This window comes from Vespa crabro, chromosome 1, assembly GCF_910589235.1.
Source record: "Vespa crabro chromosome 1, iyVesCrab1.2, whole genome shotgun sequence".
Classification (NCBI taxonomy): Eukaryota; Metazoa; Arthropoda; class Insecta; order Hymenoptera; family Vespidae; genus Vespa; species Vespa crabro.
Genome location: NC_060955.1, coordinates 7,554,168 through 7,575,419, shown reverse-complemented (window position 1 = coordinate 7,575,419; position 21,252 = coordinate 7,554,168). Strand labels below are relative to the sequence as shown.

Sequence of the window (21,252 nt, the reverse complement as noted above, 5' to 3'; positions counted from 1 at the left end):
TTAGAAATTAAAAAAAATATATATTACAAAGTCTACAAAAAAGCAATACATTTCGTTATAGCATAATCGATATATATATATATATATATATATATATCAAACGATCTATATAAAATTATTTTTCCATAGATTCCATCTTCAAGTTTCCTTTTTTTTTTGTTGAAATAAGATTTTTATTAATTATGTCAATTAAAAATTGTAACGATGCGATGATGTACCATGCAACAAACAAACTAGTAAAAAGAGAGTCGACTTTTAACAAAGCTAAATATTATCAGACTTGTTTACATATTTGTTTATTCGTATGAGTTCTAATATTAATACGCGCATTACATAAATCTAAGCTTACTCAAGTGTAAATATAAATTTATTTGAAGTCAACTTTCTATTTCTCAAATAAATTGAATCGCAATGTATTAAATAACTAAATTAAGAATTAAAAATTACATATTTAAACTCAGAGATGATTTTCAAGTAAAAAGTAAAAAATGTATGACAAATGTTTCTAGATGTTTCATCTAAAAAGCAAAATAGAAATATAATAAAATGATATTAAATACTTAAATATTAAAATTATTTTGCAAAAAATGGAAGTGTAAAACCTTAAAGAAGTGTATGGGAAACGTTTTCTAAAGGATGTATAGTAATCGTACGACCGCGATATATATGTACATATACATTGCGCGTTTATTATTTATTAATATATTGTTATACTTAATATTATAGTATTTATATTTATATATATATATATTTATTTATATATTTATAGCATTATTTGGACGATGCATATGTATATACGCGGTATACTGCAAATTAAGGTATAACCGACAAAAAAATGATCACCAATTTAAAAACGAGTCATGTCGACGTGACATTAAAAATAGCAAGGAGTTACGAAAATCTTTAACGCTACTTGTAGCTTAACAAGCATAATATCATAGCGTATATAAACTCTATAGAAACTAATGCATAATCAAATCAATATCAATAACGCCGATATAATTTATATTCATCATAATCATTAGACAAGAATACCTAATAATAGCTAAATTTCTATCTTTCTTTCTATTTTTTTTTTCTTTTTACATGTGTAATTAAGATCTCGAATCTTTATTAAGCTAAAGAACATTCATTCTTTTCCGCTTCTAGCTATTTTTAAACAAGCAATCACCACTTTTTCCGATTGTACCATTTATCGCAGAATACCCAGTAAATATGTATGCATATGTGGAAATATATATACATACACACATATGTATACATTATATATATATATTTATATATCAGGTTTACTTCAAGATATTCCGATATTTCATAATTTATACGAAAAAGCAGATAACATATATATACCACGCTGCCACGGTACGTCTATTTGTCTGTAATATAGATTACCGCGACTTATCGACGCCCTATTAGCAGATGTCTCATTATATGAAAAATATTCGAAAACAGTGTTTAAAAAAAAAAAAAAGCAATTTATGCTCTTATATTTCTGGTAATGTCATTACATTGTCGCATTGTATGTATCCAGCAGTTCGCAACACATTTATAAAATTATCATTCTTACCAGAAAAATGATATATATAATTAACTAGTTACATATAATTACAAATTAGTTAAAAATAATTTGCTTTTTTTTTTGGTTTTTTTTTCTTTTTCTCTTTTTTTTTTTTTTAATAATTACAAAAAATTACACTGATGACATGCAACACTCTTCCAACATAAAATATATTCACAAAAGATCTAAAAGTTGTAAAATTATTATGCTATGTAATACAACTTCCAAAGCCAAATGTATAAAAGATATTTCACGTTAAATTGCATGTGGATTGTTAACTTGAATTAAAAGATTTTAATTTGAGAAAGTATCTATCTTGGAATGTCATAATGCTGTAAATAAATTCTATATACATTATTTAAACTATAACTGCCTAAGTTTTTCTTTATTTCGCACAGTCATGTGCACATCAGATCCAAGATTTACCTTTTTCTCACAAAAATGCATATTACGTAACATATGCATTATTGTACATGCAATATATTTGTCTGCATAAAAGTAATACGAATAAATATCTCATACAATAACGACGTCCAAATGCTTTACCAGAATTATAAAAGCGCGAGTAATTTAAAAAAAAAAGAAAAAGAAAAGAAAAGAAAAAGAAAAAGAAAAGAAAAGAAAAAAAAGAAAAAAAAAAGAAAAAAAAAGAAAAAAAAAAGAAAAAAAAAAGAAAAATCCTAGATACTTTACGAAAGCTGATAAATGATTACATCTCAGGCTGGGATAAAAGAAATAAATTATATACAGCTGGTACCCGGAACCTTACACAAATTCAATTACTTTCATCGAACTAATATAGGATGTAGAACCGTCAAAGATAGTGTCTGCTTACTATTAGAATTGCGAACACGCAGAACTCTGATGTAAATATTGTAAAATACAACGGCACGCTTCTGGTCATGAAAGTTGCATTAATTTTGTTTCAGTTTTGTAAAATCAATCTCAGCATAACTAAAACCTTCTTGAACAGATGCGGGCGATACTGGTGCCACGTTAGCAAGTTCTGGTAGATCCAAGCTAGCGTAATGCAAAACAGTTGCACCAGGTTGTAGTTTTTCGTAACCCTCGTTATCCAGAGGACTAGGCGTAGGAGTTGGAGTAGACGTGGGCGTTTGTATCGGCGTTTCGTCAATGAATTTTGGCGATGATGATTTTTGTTGCAACACAGCAGTTTTAAAACCTGATAACGTCGGACTAGTATTAGGTGACGCAGTAACTAATCGTGGCTTCGATACCGTAAGATCGGCAAATTTCTTTGTTAACGAGCTCAATGTGCATTCTTGTGATGATAACGAATTTGATATAACCCGTGTTGAATCTGTGCTAGGACTAGGTGGTTCGTCGTTAACGATTTTCGATAATGAATTATTTGTATCCACTATCGAAATAGAATTAACGGTGTTAACTTTTTTCGTCGTATTATCAATCGTCATATCATAATCGTTATTCTTCGAATTCGTATCCATCCTCGAAGAGTCATCAGATTTTTGCGTAAACGGTTTTATAGGAGATTGAGGACTATTCAAAGAGAAGGGAAAAATAGTAGCTGATGAGCCAGTAGGCGTAGCGCGTGGAGGAGAAGCTGGTGTACTCGCTAAACTTTCCGATGTTGGGCTGCCATTAAGAGGTAAAAAACTGGGAGTTTTGGATGATTTACTTCCAGCTTGAATGGCGATTGGCTGAGAACGTGATTTTTCTTTGCGGCTATTGACCCGTACTCTTCGGTTGTTCCGTCCAATCATGCCCGTATTTAGATTAATATAATCTTGTTCTAAATTTGGTCTAGCCTTAAAAGACATTTCTACGTATCCTTCTGGAGGTCGTCTAGGTTGAGGTAAATCAACCGGAGCTGTTCTTGTACTACCTTTAAAAATAATGGTATGTTATGACATAACGCAAAGTAAAATTAGTTTTCTACTGAGTTTATAATGAATTCTTATATCTTAAGTTATCTACCTGGTGGACCATTTGTTTGAATGCAATCTTCCTGCATAGGAGATGGAATTTGTTTGGGACTTGCGCCTGATAGTGACCAATCCTCCATATTACCGTCCATTTTCATATATAAACCCTCTGCTTCTTCCACCGGTTTTAAGGTCGTAATGACGGGTTTGTGTGTAGAAGCCGAAGTTGATACATGAATATGACTATGGTTCTGATTGGCAGTGATAGAATTATTGTTATTATTACGATTGATCTGCAAAAAAAATATTTTTAAAAATGTAAAAAATATTCAAAACAATAGTTATTAGATAAAGTTTACACGCTTAAAATATGAAGTACCTTATTTAAGCCGCTCATGTCGACGTACGAGGCAGTGGTCGATGTAGGCGGTTGTCCAGGAGACATATCGACGTAGGAACTAGTGTCGGTGGTGGCAGTAGAATATGACTGTGATTGTGACTGTGAATAAGAAGGGGGAGAAGAAAGAGTTACTGGAACGCTTTGTCTCGTAAAGTCTAATTCCATAAGATCTTCCATTCGCTCGGAGGCACCAGAACAACCAGAATTATGACCCCAAGAACTGGATAATAAGGGTGCGGAGCTTGATTTATTTGAATTGGAATTATCCGAACTAGATGGCAAGGGAGTTGTAACTACATTAGCTAGTCTACCAAGTTCGGGCCTCTTTGAACGACTGCCTACAGAGAATGCTCTCACTCTACTTGCTTCCTGCTGAGTAATATCTAACCTAAAATTTCAAGAAAATAAAGATCATTTAATTTATATCATATATATCTTATATTAAACAATTAATTCATTTATAAAAGTGTTCAATTGTTACCTATTTTTACGATGCTTATTAGTTGGTTCTGGTCTAGATCCAACTGAATATGCTCTAGTTGGTCTAGCTTGCAGATCTTCCCCTGGTGCAAGGAAGCTAGTTACTTTATCTAAGTGATACTCAGAGAAACGTAAATCTGTGCTAGGTGTGCCGGAAGTTACGGAGCAACTACTACCACCGTGTTGTGACATGTCATCTGGAAAATGACCATTATGACTGGTCGATGGATCCATATCTACATAACCATCATCGCCAACACGGGCCATTGGAACATAACCATCAGGTAAAACATTCGTCTCCTCCACGAGAGACGATGCACGAGAATGGGAATGAGCTGTCGTCGCTGGACTCATAGGCATGTAAGCTGCACTGCGTCCAGGACTCGAACCACAAGGACTATACATTTCTACATAGGAACTCTGCTGTCAAAAGATTAAATATATGCATATCAAAATATTGTAAGAAAATAATTCAACTTCAATATTCATTTGTAGAGTATTTTTTTAACATATTTAAGAAATTACAATAATTCACCTGTGATGGAGAATGGGATTTAAAATTCGGCGAGTATTTATGGTGTGAATGAGTCGTAGACCATGGAGCATAATCGTCACCATTCTCTTCTAGAATAACCGGCTCGTCAGGAGTCAAAGAATGACCATATCTCGAACCAGTACCTTCTTCTAAAATATTTTCACCACCATCCTCCATAGAAAGAGAAGACCCAGCTGAGTCGGTCGAGCATGCTCCCGAGGCTGGACTGATCGGCATCGAAGAAACTGGTGGAGAATAAGATAGACCTCGTCCATACATAGAGTGAGGTCTGGGTACGTGAGATATGAAATGAGAACTTCTAGGATGACTCAAGACAACCGTGCCTGGATGACATTCGCTTGTTGTCCGAGCTCTTGATGGCAAACTGTCGCATCTGTCACGTCCGGTGGTACCTGGAAACACACTTATTATAATCATTCCCTGAAGGTGTGTTTTTTTATTAACAAAGAGTATAAAAAGCCAATATCATCGTCCCAGCAACAGCAGCGGTTAGTTTATTCGCATATATCCATCCACTTTGTATTTATATAGTTTTATATATTCACATTGTTTATTGGTTAGTTTTCTTAAAATATATATTTATATATGATTCAAGCAATGAACAATGATTATAGTGAGGGAATACGTGATATTACAATGCGCGAAGAAACCAAATGGAAGATATGTACCAGAACAATTCGAAGAAATATTCGACGGAATCGCAGCTCGAAAATTGACGAGCAAGGATGAGGTTTGTAACGAATCGAAAGTAGGTAAAAACGAAAAGCCGTCTTCTTTGCGAAGAATCGTGCATCTTCTGGCATGCAAGCAGAAGCTTACATCTATGGCCTTTCTTCGAAATTCGAGTCACGAGTAATACATTACAACCGTGACTCGATGCGTTCATCACGAGCATCAAATTGGATTGAAAACAGACAGTGAAGTAGTGACAGAAACATTGAAATAGAAGGAAAAAAAGAAAGAGACAGTAAAAGAAAGAGAAAAAGAGAGAGAGAGAGAGAGAGAGAGAGAGAGAGAGAGAGAGAGATCTCTGACTGCTTTAACATATGACGAAACGAAAATACATACAGCGTAAAACAGATCTTTTGGATGATTGCGTTTGATTGATAATAACAGCAGCTAAGGGCAGCGACAAGGTTCTCTGATGGGATATTATTGCGGTTGTGGTTGTAGTGGTTGCGGTGGCGGTCGTTGTGATGGTGATGGTTGTCGTTGTAGTAGTTGTACTTGTTGTGACATGAGCGGATTGGGAATTATTGACGGAATGGGGATGACTTGCTACCGAATGACGACGTCTAGTAGCAGTGGCACAGTTGACATTAATCGAGGCAATCCCAGCAGTCCCAGCCCCGGTACCGGCAACGGCTGCAAACCACACAGCTCTCACTGTCGCACAACTACCATTTTTTAGCGTGCATTTCTTGTAAGTATCATCAGATACATCATACATAACTCGCCGTGCTGTTAAGCCTGATTTTCGGACGTACGTTCAAACGTTACAATCGGTTAACGAAATCAATGACAATATTTCAAACGGTGTAAGTACTTTTTTATAGCGAAAATGCCGAATTCTGAAATCATATTCGCTTGGATACATAGAATTGATATAGATGAAACTGAATGTAACAAAAATAATTAAGCCTCATTTATAGGATATACCTTTGCCCTTTCCGTGTATTTACATATATGTGCATTCATTAAATATCATATTGAAAATATCAATTAAATTGAAAAGTCATTGGAATTATTAGTAATACTCGATTTGGAAAACTAAACTAAAATTTAATTTGACCCATATGCACATGCTAGTTATGTTATTTTACCAAATACCACAATAAATATATATATATATATATATATCAAAAATAAGAATATTATTATTTCATGTGTTTATCAAGATTTCAATTGTTATATAAAGAATAGTCTATTGTTGCTTCTTAGACAAATGATTGACCATTTTTAAAATATCGTATATGTTATAACCCGTATAGTTGGAAAACTGTATATACAAGTTTCATACAAGCAGAATTGAAATAAAAGAAATTATTAAGAGAATATCGTGCCACATTATACGCGTTATCGTTCTTTGTTTATAATTTGCAAATCCCGTATAAAGAAAAGCATACAGCTACTGTGACAGAGAACAGACCCGTGAATGTATTGGAAGAAGAACTCTGAGATTGACTACACTGTGCGGGGGCAGAGGCAGTAGTGGTCTGTTCCTGCAACGGATCCACCTGTTCCTTGCACGTCCTTTGTTCCTCTGTAAAGCCCGCAACCCACTTGTGTTACTCTAAAGCTGAGTTCTTAAGAATACATATAGTGATTCAGCTTATATTTTATAAATAACAATTTAAAATTTGCACAGTTATGGTTTAATGTAAAGTAAGCGATGATATATCCCAGAGGATACTTCACATTCGTATCTAGAAAAAACATTGTAAGAATCCTTAAAGTGCACAAGCCTGCAAATGAAAAATCATCTGCAAAGTAGATATGACATGATGCACCTTGAACCATTTAGATATATTTACATCGAGTAGAAGCACGTCTGATTAACTGACCACACTGAATAACCATAACTGACATTGTATAATGAAGTTACCTAAATGATAATATATATATCAATTACGCTGCTACTTTGCTTACCTAGAGGCGAGAAGCTATGAAGTTTTTGCCCTGTGTGCCGTCGTTGAAGCACAGATATGGGTTTACTAGCTTCATTTGCCGAGGAACTACGCATCCTTTGTCGAGGCCCAACCTCGTCTTTACAGGTATTGGAATTACTCATTGCATTTAATATCGCAGCGTGCATGTTGTGCGCAATGTTATTATCTTCAGCTTCCATCCAAAATTCACCACCTCCAGTTACTGCAGATCTACCAACTTCCATATAAAAAATACGTTCCATATAACCACATCGCCTGATGCAGATTAACTGTAAATTAAAACATTAATCCATTAAAAATTTGCATGAAAATTCTAGAGACATCAAGATTGCAACAATAAGTTATACAAATAAAATACTTGGTACATCTATTAAACAATCTAAAGATACTTACAGAGAATTCAATAGAATCGGAGTTGCCTTGAGTTCCAATTTTTACTAGACTTAGCGTGCGATCTGTGAGACATAACCTGTACGGTCCATTGATATTCTTTCGTTCTCCAAGTCCTTTCTTCTGCATAGTAACTTGCCACACATGTTCTGACAAAATACATAATAAAATTAAAAAGAATATAGAGATATATAACCAAATAAATTATGATATATTAATTTGATTATATCAATTAGATACTTTATATATAAATAATTATTTCAAATATTGTTCAGAAATATACATTTATTTATAATTATTTACTAATAATGAAATGTTTTGATCAAATCAAATTAATGATAAAAACTTAAACAAAAGAACACAATTTTATTGATAATTCCAACGTGTATGAGTTGTAAACAGAAAAAACTATCGTAAAAATTAATTGTATCGTCGTAAAAGCAAAAATAATTCTTAAAATCGATAAATCACCAAAAACATTTGAAGTGGCAGATATAAAGGTGCGTAATTTTGTGCACAATTTTCGCGCTTTTTGTAACGTACACACGCACGTGGACGTGCGCACGTTCAGAGCAAAACGACAAAATACAAATCGTGTATGAAAAAAATAAATAAATATGTAAACAAATAAATAAAAAGATTTGTTACCGAACGTAGGGCGAGGCTGTTCTCCGTCGGGTACATCGCCGCTCTGGAGGAGCAGCATTGCTTTCAACCACTCATTCAGTTCTTTTTCGTTGTCGAGAATCAAACAAAAGCATTCGTCCTTCGTATACAACGCTATGACGTGCTTGTGCTTCGTGTCGACGCGCTTGTTGATATTGAAGCAGCTGTGCAGCAGGATGCTGCGTTTAGGCGACTGCTTGCTTTCGAACTTCTTCTTGCTATCATAATATTCCAAACAAGCGGGATATCCCGGTGCCTCACCCCTTAAGACAAAATACTTTTTCTTCAAGGTTTTCAGTTTTTTCAAATGTCCGCAGCATACAATTGGCCCACCTGAGGGAGAGACCAAACCTCTGTTGCCCGAAGACATTGCCTCGATCACGATCGGAAAAGCCGTCCTTGTGAGAAACCAAGAAGTCGGCGACGGGTTCCCCTGTCGCGCGTAAATATCGTTCTCTCACTCTTTCTCTTTTTCCCTCTTTCTCTCTCTCTCCCTCTCTCTCTTTCTTTCTCCCTCTTACATTTTACTTTCGAACGAACGTGGTCGAACGTGCCGCGCGCTTCAATACTCGGAACTCGCGCGGAAGTCCATCATACGCTCGGCAATGCGCTCGGCGATGCACTCTACTGTTAAGGATCAAGGCAAAATTATCAAGAGCAAGCGAGAGAGAGAGAGAGAGCAAGTGTTCCCACCCTAGTACAGGCGTCAGGTGGAAACGCTCTCCGTCTTCAATTCTTCTACGTCAATGATCACTAAGTTGTTTATTAAGAAAACGACGTCCTCGTTGTTTCTTTTTGTGTTTTTTTCGCTTCTTGAATCGTCGTTTAGCGATCTAAACGTAACGATTAAAAGTAGGAGGATCGGCCAAACCGTTCTCTTGAGCATGACGCGCACTGTCGATATTATCGCGCGTCGATTGAGCTCGTGTCGCGCGTGATTTCTTTTCTCGATTTCCCTCTCTCTCTCTCTCTCCCCCTCTCACTCACTCTCTCTCTTTCTTTCTCTTCGTATAACCTCCCCTCCTCCTTTCACCTTCTTCGTTACTTCACACACTTTTCTCTTGGTATGGTTTCTACACTGATTTTATACAGTCACCCAAATGTACACATATACACGTACACTGATATTTTCTGACTTCTTCGAAAGAACGCAATCAAATGTTTAGGAAGAAGTCCACGCAAAGCATCATCGATGTATAGTAGGAAGCACGTGTCAATGGTAAATAAGCGAATGCACGCCGCACGGCAGCGCGGTGCATGTGCACTCGCAACGCGCGCTAAGGGCGTTCCATCCAAAGATCCCCCTCCCCTTGTAACCCCACCATTCGTTCCAGTGCCTTCCGCAAACTTAGTTTACGATCGACACGACTCTGCTCGACACTACGGAAGAAGATAACACTTCGTTCGTCTTCTGCTACCCACCCTCTCTTTTACTCATGCAAGAGAGAGGTTAGGATACGATGCCTTTCAACATACGTCTTTATATACGTCAAGCCACGAATCAACAACCGTGTCTCTCTTTTTCGTTTTTTCGTCCTCGATGTCACCAAAGTTCACCTGTCAGACGACAATAACGATGTATGAAGTTTTAATCGAAAAATTCCAAGGAATCAGCATGCTATCTTGGAACGCAGGAGGTTACGGGTCGACGACACTACGAGGTATTCACGCGCCGCCTACGAAAGGCCGTCGTCCTTTCTTTCTTTCTTTCTTCCTTATTTTTTTCTTCTTTTTTTACTTTTTCCGTTTTCCTCCTTGCTGTCTCTATTAATAAAGCGTAACCGCAAAGTAGCTTCTTACCATAGGAATTCTACACCTGTTTATCGCGTGAACGCACGATTTACTGCGTGAGCCTTTGATCGCGCGCCATCCCTCTCTCTTTACCTCTCTCTCTCTCTCTTGCGAGCGAGCAAACGAACGAGCGCACCTATATACTAAGATGTAAAAGAGAAAGAAACAGAGAGAGAGAAACGGAACGAAGACTCGGTGTTGCATCGACGCGATAAACGCATACACATGCGCGCAGAGTTTACCGCGGCGTACACGGAAAAGAGACGGATAGGAAGAGAAAAAAGCTACGTTACACACGCGCGTGAGAGAGAAAGAAAAAGAGAGAAAGAGAGAGAGAAAGGGAAAAAGAAAAAGAGCGAAAAAGAGAAAGAAAGAGTAGAGGAAAATGAACGAGAGAGGGAGAGATGACGCGACGACACACGCAAGTGGGTGGTTGAACCCCTCTTATCGTTGCCCGACTGCCTGACTGGCTGGCGTGTTACAAATGCAGCTCGCTCTTGTGCGAACAAATAGGCTACTGCCAAGGGCAGCGCCGATATTCTTTCACGCGCAATACCGTACGATCGACGTCAAAACAAAACCACCGTCACTACTGTCGTTACTTCTATCGTCCTCGTGTCGTGCTCGAAGTGGTCTTCTCTTTTATATTCACGTTCTTGTCTCTCTTATTTATGCTGTTTCTTTTTTTCAAAGATCACAAATCATACCATGCGATCAGCAACGAAAAAAACGTTATGTCGCGGTCACGGGGGGGCCATGTTCGATCGCGAAAAAGAAACAACGTAAAGGCGTCGTGATGAATATACGCAGCAGATACACATACCTCCCTCTTTTCTCCCTCTCCCTTTACCCTACTGCCTCAACGAGGTAAGAATCTGTTTTTCCTCTTATTCCTCTTCCTCTCTTTCTCTCTCTTCTTCTCCCCACTACTTTGTACCTTTCCCTCACACTCCGCGCAATCTCGCACGATGAGAACACAAATATCGCGTCACTCAAAACAATTGTAACCCACGCTAATGTCGTATCACCGAATAACCATACGAACGTGACATTGCAACAATATTCGTCGACGTAGCTATGAAGATACAATGTATGAAAACGATAGGCACGAAATTGATATCGTCCTCGTTGTCAATTGTTTTTCGCGACACGGAAGCTCGTGTTTGCTCGGCACTCGTCAACGACACGCCTGAGAAAAGACGGTATGCTCACTCGTATCCATCTTGTAAAGGTCATGTGTACACCGAGGCTTCGCGCTGCTGCTGCTTGTAAACAAGATGTACGCAGGCGCCAACGTGTCGAGTGGTGGTAGCGACGGTCGACAGCAACGACTACTCGATACGCAGTACGACTATCGTACTATATATATGCATTTATACATACCATCTATTTTACGTATCTGATAGAGCACACTCGTCCCGCCATGAATTTTGCACGACACGACGCAATGTATTCCATGCCATCTTGTGACAGAATTATGCAATAGACATCTTTGATATGAGCATATGTTTTTTTTGATTAGATATGGGATGTTAACCTCTTGCATTTAATATATTTATTTAACAATTATAGTAAATCACTCTAAGCAATTTTTTATAAAATATTATATTTGCATATTACCACGATACTAATGAGTATGTACCAAATAACATTATTTTAATACACAAATATAATTTCTTTTTCTACTTTTTAATAACAATTTATAATAACAACTAAATTATTTCTCTGAAAATAAACTGTAAGTATTGTTTATATATGATGGCACTCGAATGTAAATAATTCAATAATCAATATTTTTTTTGGATAAATTATGTAAGAGTTGAAATTTCTTTAACGTGCCTACTTATTCATATATATATATATATACAAAAAATATATATATATATAAATCAAATCAATAAATCCTTAACAATTATCAGCAATTTTATAACATTACAATAGTATTCTACTAGTTTTACTATCTCTAGACAATACTGCCGTGCATTTAAAAAGGCACCATCTGTGATTTTTTGATATTCCAACCGTTATTCATACCATTTGATTCACCTTAAAAAGCTCTATCACAAGCTATAAAGAAAATCATCAATGCATTAATATTTAAAGGGTATAAAATTATATTTTGAACGTTACTGCTTTCTTTTGTTATATGTTATTGCAAAAAACATAAGAATTTTAACAAATCAAAAACTTTAAAGACTTTTTTCAGAACTGATTTATAAAGATACTACGGCAAAAAAAAATAATACTATTTATAATACATCTACAAATGACACATCAGTCACGATAATAATTCTGACATAATAATCCTTGTTAAAGAGTAATATATATAAAAATATAATACTATTTTAATGTATAAAAATAAATTGTACTCTTTAATTCTTCTCTTAAGTTTAGTTTTTTTTTGCAGTCTTTTAAATTTTACCAACAATGTAGAATCTAACAATATAAAATAATCTACATTGTGTAAAAAATACTGTTTATATCAAATGAAAAAATAAACTATATTAACTGATTATGCATGAATTACAAATAAAAGAGATAGTTGCATAAACTTAAATCTGGTTCCATTTGAATATTTTGTCCAACGAGTGATACAAGTTTATGAGCATATTGACATGGAGCAGGCACTCTTATGGTACCAGGCCAATTGTAATATAAATGACAAAGTTTATATGTAAAACGTTGTATGTGATCAGGCTTCATATTTGATCCATCATAAGCAACGATATAATGCGTTGGCGTTACTGTGCCAGCACGTATACTTTGAGGTATAAGGAAAAAATCGTAAAAATTAGGTCTTGTTATAGAAAAATCAATGATAGTTCCAGATGCAGGATTGATTAAATTTCCTTGCTGGAAATTTTGAAAAAATTACACAATACTCTAATTAGTTATAAGTCATGAAACTATTTTCACAACATTATAGTTATTTTGGTACTCACGTTCTCACAAAATAAACGAGTATTAATTCGCTTCTGTACAACAATTACACTAAGTTGTGGTTTGTAATCAGGATCTATATGTGTGAATGTTGCCAACAATTGTTTAACTTCATATTTGGCAATAGTGTCAATTTGTCCATCACCAACGCCATCACGATAAACAATTATACGATTTGGATTACTTCCATTATGCTGAAATAATGGCTTTCATGAAATCATCTTCTAATATTATAAAAATAAATAAATATAATAACTTATATATAATGTATATATATAAGAATATAGAAAAAAGTTCAAGATATAAATTAAAAGTTGCTAAAAAATGTTCTTTTTTATATTAGATACTAAGTGCATGCAATATATATATATATATACACACACACACACACACATATATATATATATATATATATATACACATACACACATGTATATATGCATTACTTTTTTAAACGCATTAATAGCAGAAATTAAGCAGATCTGTAATAAATCTATTATTTCTTGGTGTGCTCCTTGTAAACAGATCTTACTGTACCACGATGTTAATAATTTATCCATACTAGCTACAAATCCAGCTACACTTCCTCGTCTTCCTTCTCCTAAACCAGGATGATATACGTCTATTCCACATACCATACATTTATCCTGTAAAATATTTTACTATTTACGCATAATTCTTTAAATATATTTAAAACATCCCCTATATGTACACATACAAATGGAATGTTCACTGCCCAAAGAGCACCGCCTAGTTTACAATTCATTTGTAAAGCTATTTTCTGTGTTATACTTCTCAATTTATCAGGACGAGAAAGGCTCCTTGACATTATAACTTGCGATGGAATAGGTTTTTCTACGCAACAAAACCTATATCAATATTAATATTTTAGTTCTATTAGCGTTGATAATAACATTTCAATCAAAAAATTTGTGAAAAACTTCTTACTTTTTAACTGCAGAATAACGATCAGTACGATTGGTGGGGAAAACAATAACCACCATTTCAACATCATCATTAATGATGTAACGAAGTTTACGCAAGTATGTATCAGTTCTATCATCTTTTAAAGAAACTTCATGGGGAATGCTAATTTGTAGGCCTAAATTTAATGAAATATTAAGGAGCGTTTTGATAAATGCTGTAGCGTATTTTGTATCTCGTTGAGAATAAAAAATATACCAATTTTTCAAATTCGGCTGAAATAATTTTTTTTTATTAGAAATTTTGCAGAAAATTATGTTGAAATGAAGTTGTGGCAATTGTACTTACAGCACGTAAAGCATGATTATTAATCATTTCAATATGCCACTCAGCATTTGATTTTCCCTGTATCATCTTATTTTTACCAAAATATATATGTTCAGGCATTAGAACACGTCCTTTCAAATGAGTTAGATCATCATCAATATGTAAACCCCATGCAGATAGTATTTCCTGTGTTACGCTGTTTTTTTTTATTTCATGTAAAAAATTCCTTATTATATCACGGCGATTGTTAGGAGAAACTTTCGTAATTGTATTAAGATCTTTCATAATTTTACAATCTGATCTGATACTATCCGTTAATCCAGCGATGTAGCATAATTCAGGGACTAAAAGTGTGAGTTTTTCGTGTGTCTGAAAAAAATTTCCTTTATTTTCCAATTTTCTTATACTTGCAATTATTGTAACAGCAAAGAATATAAAATATCTAATAAACGAAAAGTATATGTACCTGCCCAGTAGGTAATTTTTCATTAGAACGATGTACTAAAAGTGGCTGGTTTTTATCTTTAATTTCTAAACTCCAATGATTTTTATAATAATCTATCATAGTCGTTTTCATACCTTGTCTTTCAAATTCAAACATTGGATTTTTGTCCCATGCAATGTCATCGATACGATAGGTCTTATTATTATATCGAGTTAGAACACTAGACCCAACAACTTCCATTGTTATATAATCTTTATAATGCTCTTGGCTTTTTTCATGAAATTCAATTCTAAAAAATAAATGTTTATCATGTTTTTTCATTAATGTTTTTTACATTACGTGAATATTACGTATATATACGATCTTTATGAAACTACATTTATAGTATTTATGAGAAAATAATATATATAAAATAAATAAAAATTAAAAATTTCCTATAAATATATATTTAAAAATATTTCGAAACTACAACAAAATTGTAATTTAATAGCAAAACAGTATTATTTATATTTGCTTTTAATATTGTATTTGTAATAAAATATTTTCAAATATATATTTATAGGAATTTATTCTAACATTCTATAAACATATATATATATATATATATATATATATATATATATATATATATATATATATATATAACATATATATTACATCAAATCTCGAACTGTTTCCATACGCATAACTCGATGTTTTGCATCAATGCAAAGTTTTAATCCACCTTCATATTCATTAATAGCTGTAATATATCCAGGCCAAATTTCTAATTGGTGCTGTGGTACAGTATGAGCACATGCAGGATTAAAATTTTGTCTACCGATACGAACAAAATTAAGAGCTCTCATAATACGTCCAAAAAGAATATTAAAAAATTGGATACTTTCACTCATCTTTTCTTTCTTTTTAAAAATAAGTGTAAGGATCACTGGAGACCCATCTAGTGGATGATCAGATTTGTACACTATGTTCTGAAAGTATTTTCACATTTTATTTATACTATTATATCTGAAATTGTAATTTTTAATAAATTTTACCTCTTGTGGAAATTTTTGAGGCAAATATAGAAGAACTCCATCAAAACTTAAAGTGTACCCAAGTTTAGCTGCATGCTGATTCAAAAGTTTTCTTCTCAGAGCTCTTGAATCAATATCAGGATTGAATTTAACTTCATATTGAAATAATCCCCTTCCTGGATCTAGTTTTAAATCGATGTAATTAGCAAATAAATCTACCCTAAACATAAAATATAATACTTTGTAAAAGATAATGATTAGTACCTTAATTAATGTAGATTTTTTGATAATGTGACAACATTTAAATAATAAATCAAATATTAAAAAATACTTACACTTTTCCACTTGTACCTTGACGGTTTATTACTTGTAATTCTTCGCTTGGAGTAGCAGTTGTAGGAGTGGTCTCATATATAGAAAGTTGAGACAATTTGTCTAATATTCCAGCATTATTATTAGAAGAGGCTATTTTCTCTTGTACTATTACAGGTTGTCTTATATTACTTTGTTGTTTTTCTATGAAAGATTCTCTTGTACTAGTCTCTTGTTCTACCATTAAAGGTTGTCCAGATGTTCTATACACATGTCAATATATACGTATATAATATAATTATAGTTTTCTCTCTCTTCCCCCCCCCCCATTCACTCACTCCTTCACTCATTCATTTTCTAATCTTATTGATTAAAGAAGACTTACGTAGTTTTTTTAAATAAACTTAAAGGAGATGCTCTTCCTTTACCTATGGTAGGAAGAAGCTCAAAAAATGATGATTTTTCTTTTTCTTTTTCAGTTTTTGTGGAGCTCAATAATAAAGCTTTTCCACGTCCCATAAAAGGTAAAGTAGTATTAAATGCTTGTAATTGTGAAATTGACTGTTGCTGGTATGTAAAACTAGATTTATCTAGAATTTTAGATTCATTTTCTACCAATTGTTTTCTTATCTTTTGTAAAACCAAAGTACCTCTGCCTATACCAAGTTTACTTGGTCCATCATCACATTTGTCTGTCATTTTTTATTAGCTGCAAAGATAGTATTTTATACTAATACATAAAATGTTTTCGTAGCTTTTTATAAGAAATATACAAATATAAAGATTTATCAAAATGGTATTATAATCAGTTTAAAAATTTGTCTATAAATTTAAAAGATAAAAAAAAAAAAGATAATTTAAATTTAAAAGTAATTTTTAAAATTAATTTAAAAAATAACAATGTTATACAATGTATAGCTGTTTTATATAACATATTAATAAATGGCAAAATAAATATATTTTAATTTTAATTTTATTTAAATTATAATTTAATTAAATATTAAGAATTCGTAAATTAATTTCCTCTTTTTTACTTCTTCTAACTTTCATTGTCTTCAATGTAATACAAAGAATTTCATTGCTACAAAATTTATATAAGCAGGTTATAAATATACACGTATTTCCTGTAAAATTTATCAACATCACAATAATAAATATGATCGTATAAATACAGTGTAAAGTGTTAAATATAAAAAAAATATATATAAAAATGTATAGTATGAAGAATTATAAACAATACGATTTATATTTTGACTTTTTATATGTATTTAAAATAATTTAATAATCTGATTTTATTCTTTCCTCTTAGTATACTATATAAAGAACGATCATATATTCTATATAAAATAATAAATTAGGAACACAAAGTTTATACAATATTTTTGTTTTACCAATAATAAAAAACATGTATATATTATAACAGTAAAAAGAAGAATTTTGAATTTAACTTTAACCTATTTGAATATATTTACATAATTTGTCCTTTTTATGATTAATAGAACTTGTTCTTATTTCCTTTAACCGTTTGAGTCCCAGATGGTATTGAAAAAACACTGTCGAAGAATCCCAAATAGCGCAACCGCGCTTTCCCTATATATGTTTGAAAATACCCAAGCAGCGCGATAGCGCTTGTTTAATTTTATGTTGAGAAATACCAGGCAGCGCGATAGCTCTTCTTGTTTGAGGTAAGTAACGTGATTCTCGTATTTTTTCCATCGCTTTGAAAAATTTGACAATCCGCACCGTCAGTTGTCCACAATACTCGAAATATGCTGGGTTTTTTCGACATAAAATCTGAAGAGTGCGATCGCGCTGCTTGGGACTCAAACAGTTAAATATTGAAAGATAATAAAGAACTTTGAAATAATTCATAATAGATAATCTCCTATTTATGATATTTTTGACTTCTTGATCGTACTGCTATCTATAGATATTTTTATAAGTTAACAATATGATAAAAAAATAATTGTGACTTATATAAAAGAATAATAAAAAAGAATAATAAAAAAAAAAATAACAAAAATAATAAAAAATATATAATAATGAAAAAAATAAAATATGTGAAAGAATGTTTTGTTTTATTTTATGACGTCAATTGTCAATTTATCTAGCTTAAAATATTAGAAATGTATATAAGAATTTCTTTATATTTTAAATGAATTAGCAAAATTAATGTTATGTATTTACATATATTCTTTATAAAAATGACACTAATCTAAGACTACAAATAAAAGGGTTTCTTTTTTGAAAACAATTATTTGGTTGGAACATTACAATATTATTTTTATCAATCATTGATCGATTATATTAAGTCTTTAAAATTTTCTTTTTCATTATATTCTTTAATAAAGAGTCTGACTTGTTTACGCCTATGGATGATGACAAACATATATGGTTATCATAACATTAATCAACGTAATGATAACAAGTTCCTTACAATGACTGAATTGAGTTTAATGTTTTAGTTAAGCTTAGTAAGTCGACTTATTTAGTCATAATGGTTATATATAATGTATTTAAAAGTATATCACGTTTATCTTCCGTGAGATGGCAAATATCAGTAAGATTATCAAGTTAGATAAAAATCTTTTTTATATTATTTATAAAATAATATAAAATTATATAATTTTAGATAAGATATTATTGTTATGCCACTAATGTAACTGAGCCACAATATGTTGGAATCAAAAACAATTTTACAAATCATCTGAAGTTTATTAACGCAGAAAATTATGAATCTATTCCTATATATAGAATCCTAGATCCTGCTGGACAAACACATTTTCTTGAAGAAAATAAGGTTTTTTTAGTAATACATATATATTTATAAATATCAATATATATAAATGTTTTTTTCTAAGGTTTTTCTGTTACAATTGAAATTTATATTTTCATAGTATAAGATAAAATAATTAAAATATAAATTGTAAGATTATAATAAGAAATTTTCTTTTTATAGTTAAAATTAGATGATAAAACGAAGATTAAAATTTATCGTGATATGATGACACTTACTATAATGGATAAAATTATGTATGAATCACAACGACAAGGTCGTATATCCTTTTATATGACAAATACTGGAGAAGAAGCTGTTCAAATTGGTTCAGCTTCTGCATTAATGTTAGAAGATGCAATTTATGCACAATATCGAGAAGCAGGTAAGAATTTTTTTAGCTAATAATAACAGTTTTATTTATATTTTAAAAATATTATTTTATTTGAGTATATAGCTTAGAAAAATTCACAGGAGTATTACTTTGGCGTGGCTTTCATATCTCTAAATTTATGAATCAATGTTATGGCAATGTTGAAGATGAAGGAAAAGGAAGACAAATGCCTTGTCATTATGGATCAAAAGATTTAAATTTTATAACCATATCATCTCCATTAACAACTCAGTTACCACAAGGTATTTAATCGTATTAATATTAATTATTAATTTAATTTTTAATTAAATTAATTAATAATTAATTTTTAATTAAATTTAATTTTTAATTAACTTAATTAATAATTAATTTCGTAAATCTATATCATTAATATTTTATAATATTAAATCATATATAGCTGTAGGTGCAGCATATGCATATAAAAGGAAAAAAAAACAAGCATGTGTAATGTGTTACTTTGGGGAAGGTGCAGCCAGTGAAGGAGATGCTCATGCAGCTTTTAATTTTGCTGCTACTTTATCATGCCCAATAATATTTTTGTGGTAAGTACTAAAATTAATAATCATTTAATTTCAATAACTTTACTAAAAATTATACAAAATACTCAATATATATATTTAATTAAGTCGTAACAATGGTTATGCTATCTCAACACCTGCACATGAACAATTTAAAGGAGATGGTATTGCAGCAAAAGGACCAAGTTATGGAATTAATACAATTCGAGTAGATGGGAATGATGTACTTGCTGTACACTATGCGACAAAGGCTGCTCGTCAGTTTTGCATAAGTGAAGGAAAGCCTGTCTTAATAGAAGCAATGACTTATCGGTTTAAAAAAAATCATATATTTACTAGTAATTTATTCTAATAATTATAAATGTATAAAATATTCAATATTTTTTTTCTTTAGTACTGGTCCTCATAGTACATCTGATGATAGTACAGTATATAGAACTAGCAAAGAAATTGCTCTTTGGAATGATGTTGCACCAATTCGAAGATTTAAACAATACATACAGTCCTTAGGTATTTGGAATAAAGAACAGGAAGATAATTTGAAAATAATTATAAAGAAAGAAATTTTAGATGCTTTTATTGAAGCAGAGAAAAAACCTAAACCTCATTGGAAGGAAATGTTTACAGACACTTACTTTAAAATGCCAGATCATCTAAGGTATGACCTATTGCATAGCATATATTAAATAAAAAGAATAAGAAATAATTATTTAAAAATATCCAATTTTTCTGATATATGTTTCCCCTTGAAATTTTTATTTATATTTTATATTTCAGAGATCAAATGTATTCCATGGAAGAACATCTCACAACATATTACGAGCATTATCCATTAAAAACATTTCAATCATAAATAACTTTTTAATTAAATAATAAGATAATAATTTATTTCTTAAAAATATATATTTTTATATCTTAGTATATTTTAATCACATGCAATAAAAATAATAATAATAACAAATATGAAATTTGCTGTTTTGGTAATATTAGAAAATTGGTAGGTAATAGTTTTAATATGAAATAAAATGAATAATAATAATTATAATACAGTTATAGTATATTATAGTATAGTGGTTATATGAAATGCAAAATATTATTTCACATTCATAATTACAATTTAACTATATCAATTATAGAGACTAATTTTTTAAAGACAAAACCAATATATTTATATGCCTTCATT

The 21,252-nt window shown here is 31.9% G+C and overlaps 3 protein-coding genes across 19 annotated transcripts; 1 reads left to right on the top strand and 2 right to left on the bottom strand.

The window, feature by feature from the left end:
* Positions 1–148: 148 nt before the first annotated feature.
* On the bottom strand, positions 149–12,033 carry LOC124432767 (insulin receptor substrate 1). Of its 12 annotated transcripts, none has more exons than XM_046981923.1 (11): positions 10,427–12,033; positions 8,609–10,183; positions 7,964–8,109; positions 7,551–7,839; positions 7,051–7,164; positions 5,970–6,266; positions 4,881–5,293; positions 4,347–4,768; positions 3,845–4,253; positions 3,518–3,758; positions 149–3,425 (listed from the first exon to the last, which is right to left on the bottom strand). In XM_046981923.1, exons 2-11 carry the CDS (start codon positions 8,994–8,996, stop codon positions 2,473–2,475), a joined length of 3,672 nt encoding a protein of 1,223 aa, XP_046837879.1. In that variant the 5' UTR covers positions 8,997–10,183; positions 10,427–12,033; the 3' UTR covers positions 149–2,472. The 12 variants fall into 12 exon arrangements, with proteins under 12 accessions (XP_046837879.1, XP_046837877.1, XP_046837878.1 ...); XM_046981921.1 differs by having other exon boundaries at positions 8,609–10,442; positions 11,241–12,033; XM_046981922.1 differs by having other exon boundaries at positions 8,609–10,390; positions 11,241–12,033.
* An 858-nt stretch (positions 12,034–12,891) lies between these two features.
* On the bottom strand, positions 12,892–18,350 carry LOC124432769 (piwi-like protein 1). Of its 3 annotated transcripts, XM_046981934.1 has the most exons (13): positions 17,854–18,347; positions 16,767–17,090; positions 16,405–16,644; positions 16,091–16,289; positions 15,711–16,024; positions 15,188–15,342; positions 15,075–15,109; positions 14,630–14,977; positions 14,306–14,556; positions 14,076–14,226; positions 13,804–14,004; positions 13,360–13,551; positions 12,892–13,270 (listed from the first exon to the last, which is right to left on the bottom strand). In XM_046981934.1, the coding sequence occupies exons 2-13, from the start codon at positions 17,078–17,080 to the stop codon at positions 12,941–12,943; spliced, it is 2,730 nt and encodes a 909-aa protein (XP_046837890.1). In that variant the 5' UTR covers positions 17,081–17,090; positions 17,854–18,347; the 3' UTR covers positions 12,892–12,940. The 3 variants fall into 3 exon arrangements, with proteins under 3 accessions (XP_046837890.1, XP_046837889.1, XP_046837891.1); XM_046981933.1 differs by having other exon boundaries at positions 15,075–15,342; positions 17,854–18,345; XM_046981935.1 differs by lacking the exon at positions 12,892–13,270 and having other exon boundaries at positions 13,375–13,551; positions 13,895–14,004; positions 15,075–15,342; positions 17,854–18,350.
* A 403-nt stretch (positions 18,351–18,753) lies between these two features.
* Positions 18,754–21,026, top strand: LOC124432770 (2-oxoisovalerate dehydrogenase subunit alpha, mitochondrial). Of its 4 annotated transcripts, none has more exons than XM_046981937.1 (8): positions 18,754–18,941; positions 19,014–19,190; positions 19,341–19,542; positions 19,620–19,793; positions 19,949–20,093; positions 20,178–20,381; positions 20,464–20,727; positions 20,847–21,026. In XM_046981937.1, exons 1-8 carry the CDS (start codon positions 18,879–18,881, stop codon positions 20,920–20,922), a joined length of 1,305 nt encoding a protein of 434 aa, XP_046837893.1. In that variant the 5' UTR covers positions 18,754–18,878; the 3' UTR covers positions 20,923–21,026. The 4 variants fall into 4 exon arrangements, with proteins under 4 accessions (XP_046837893.1, XP_046837894.1, XP_046837895.1 ...); XM_046981938.1 differs by having other exon boundaries at positions 18,758–18,941; positions 19,014–19,181; XM_046981939.1 differs by having other exon boundaries at positions 18,759–18,941; positions 19,632–19,793.
* Positions 21,027–21,252: the final 226 nt, after the last annotated feature.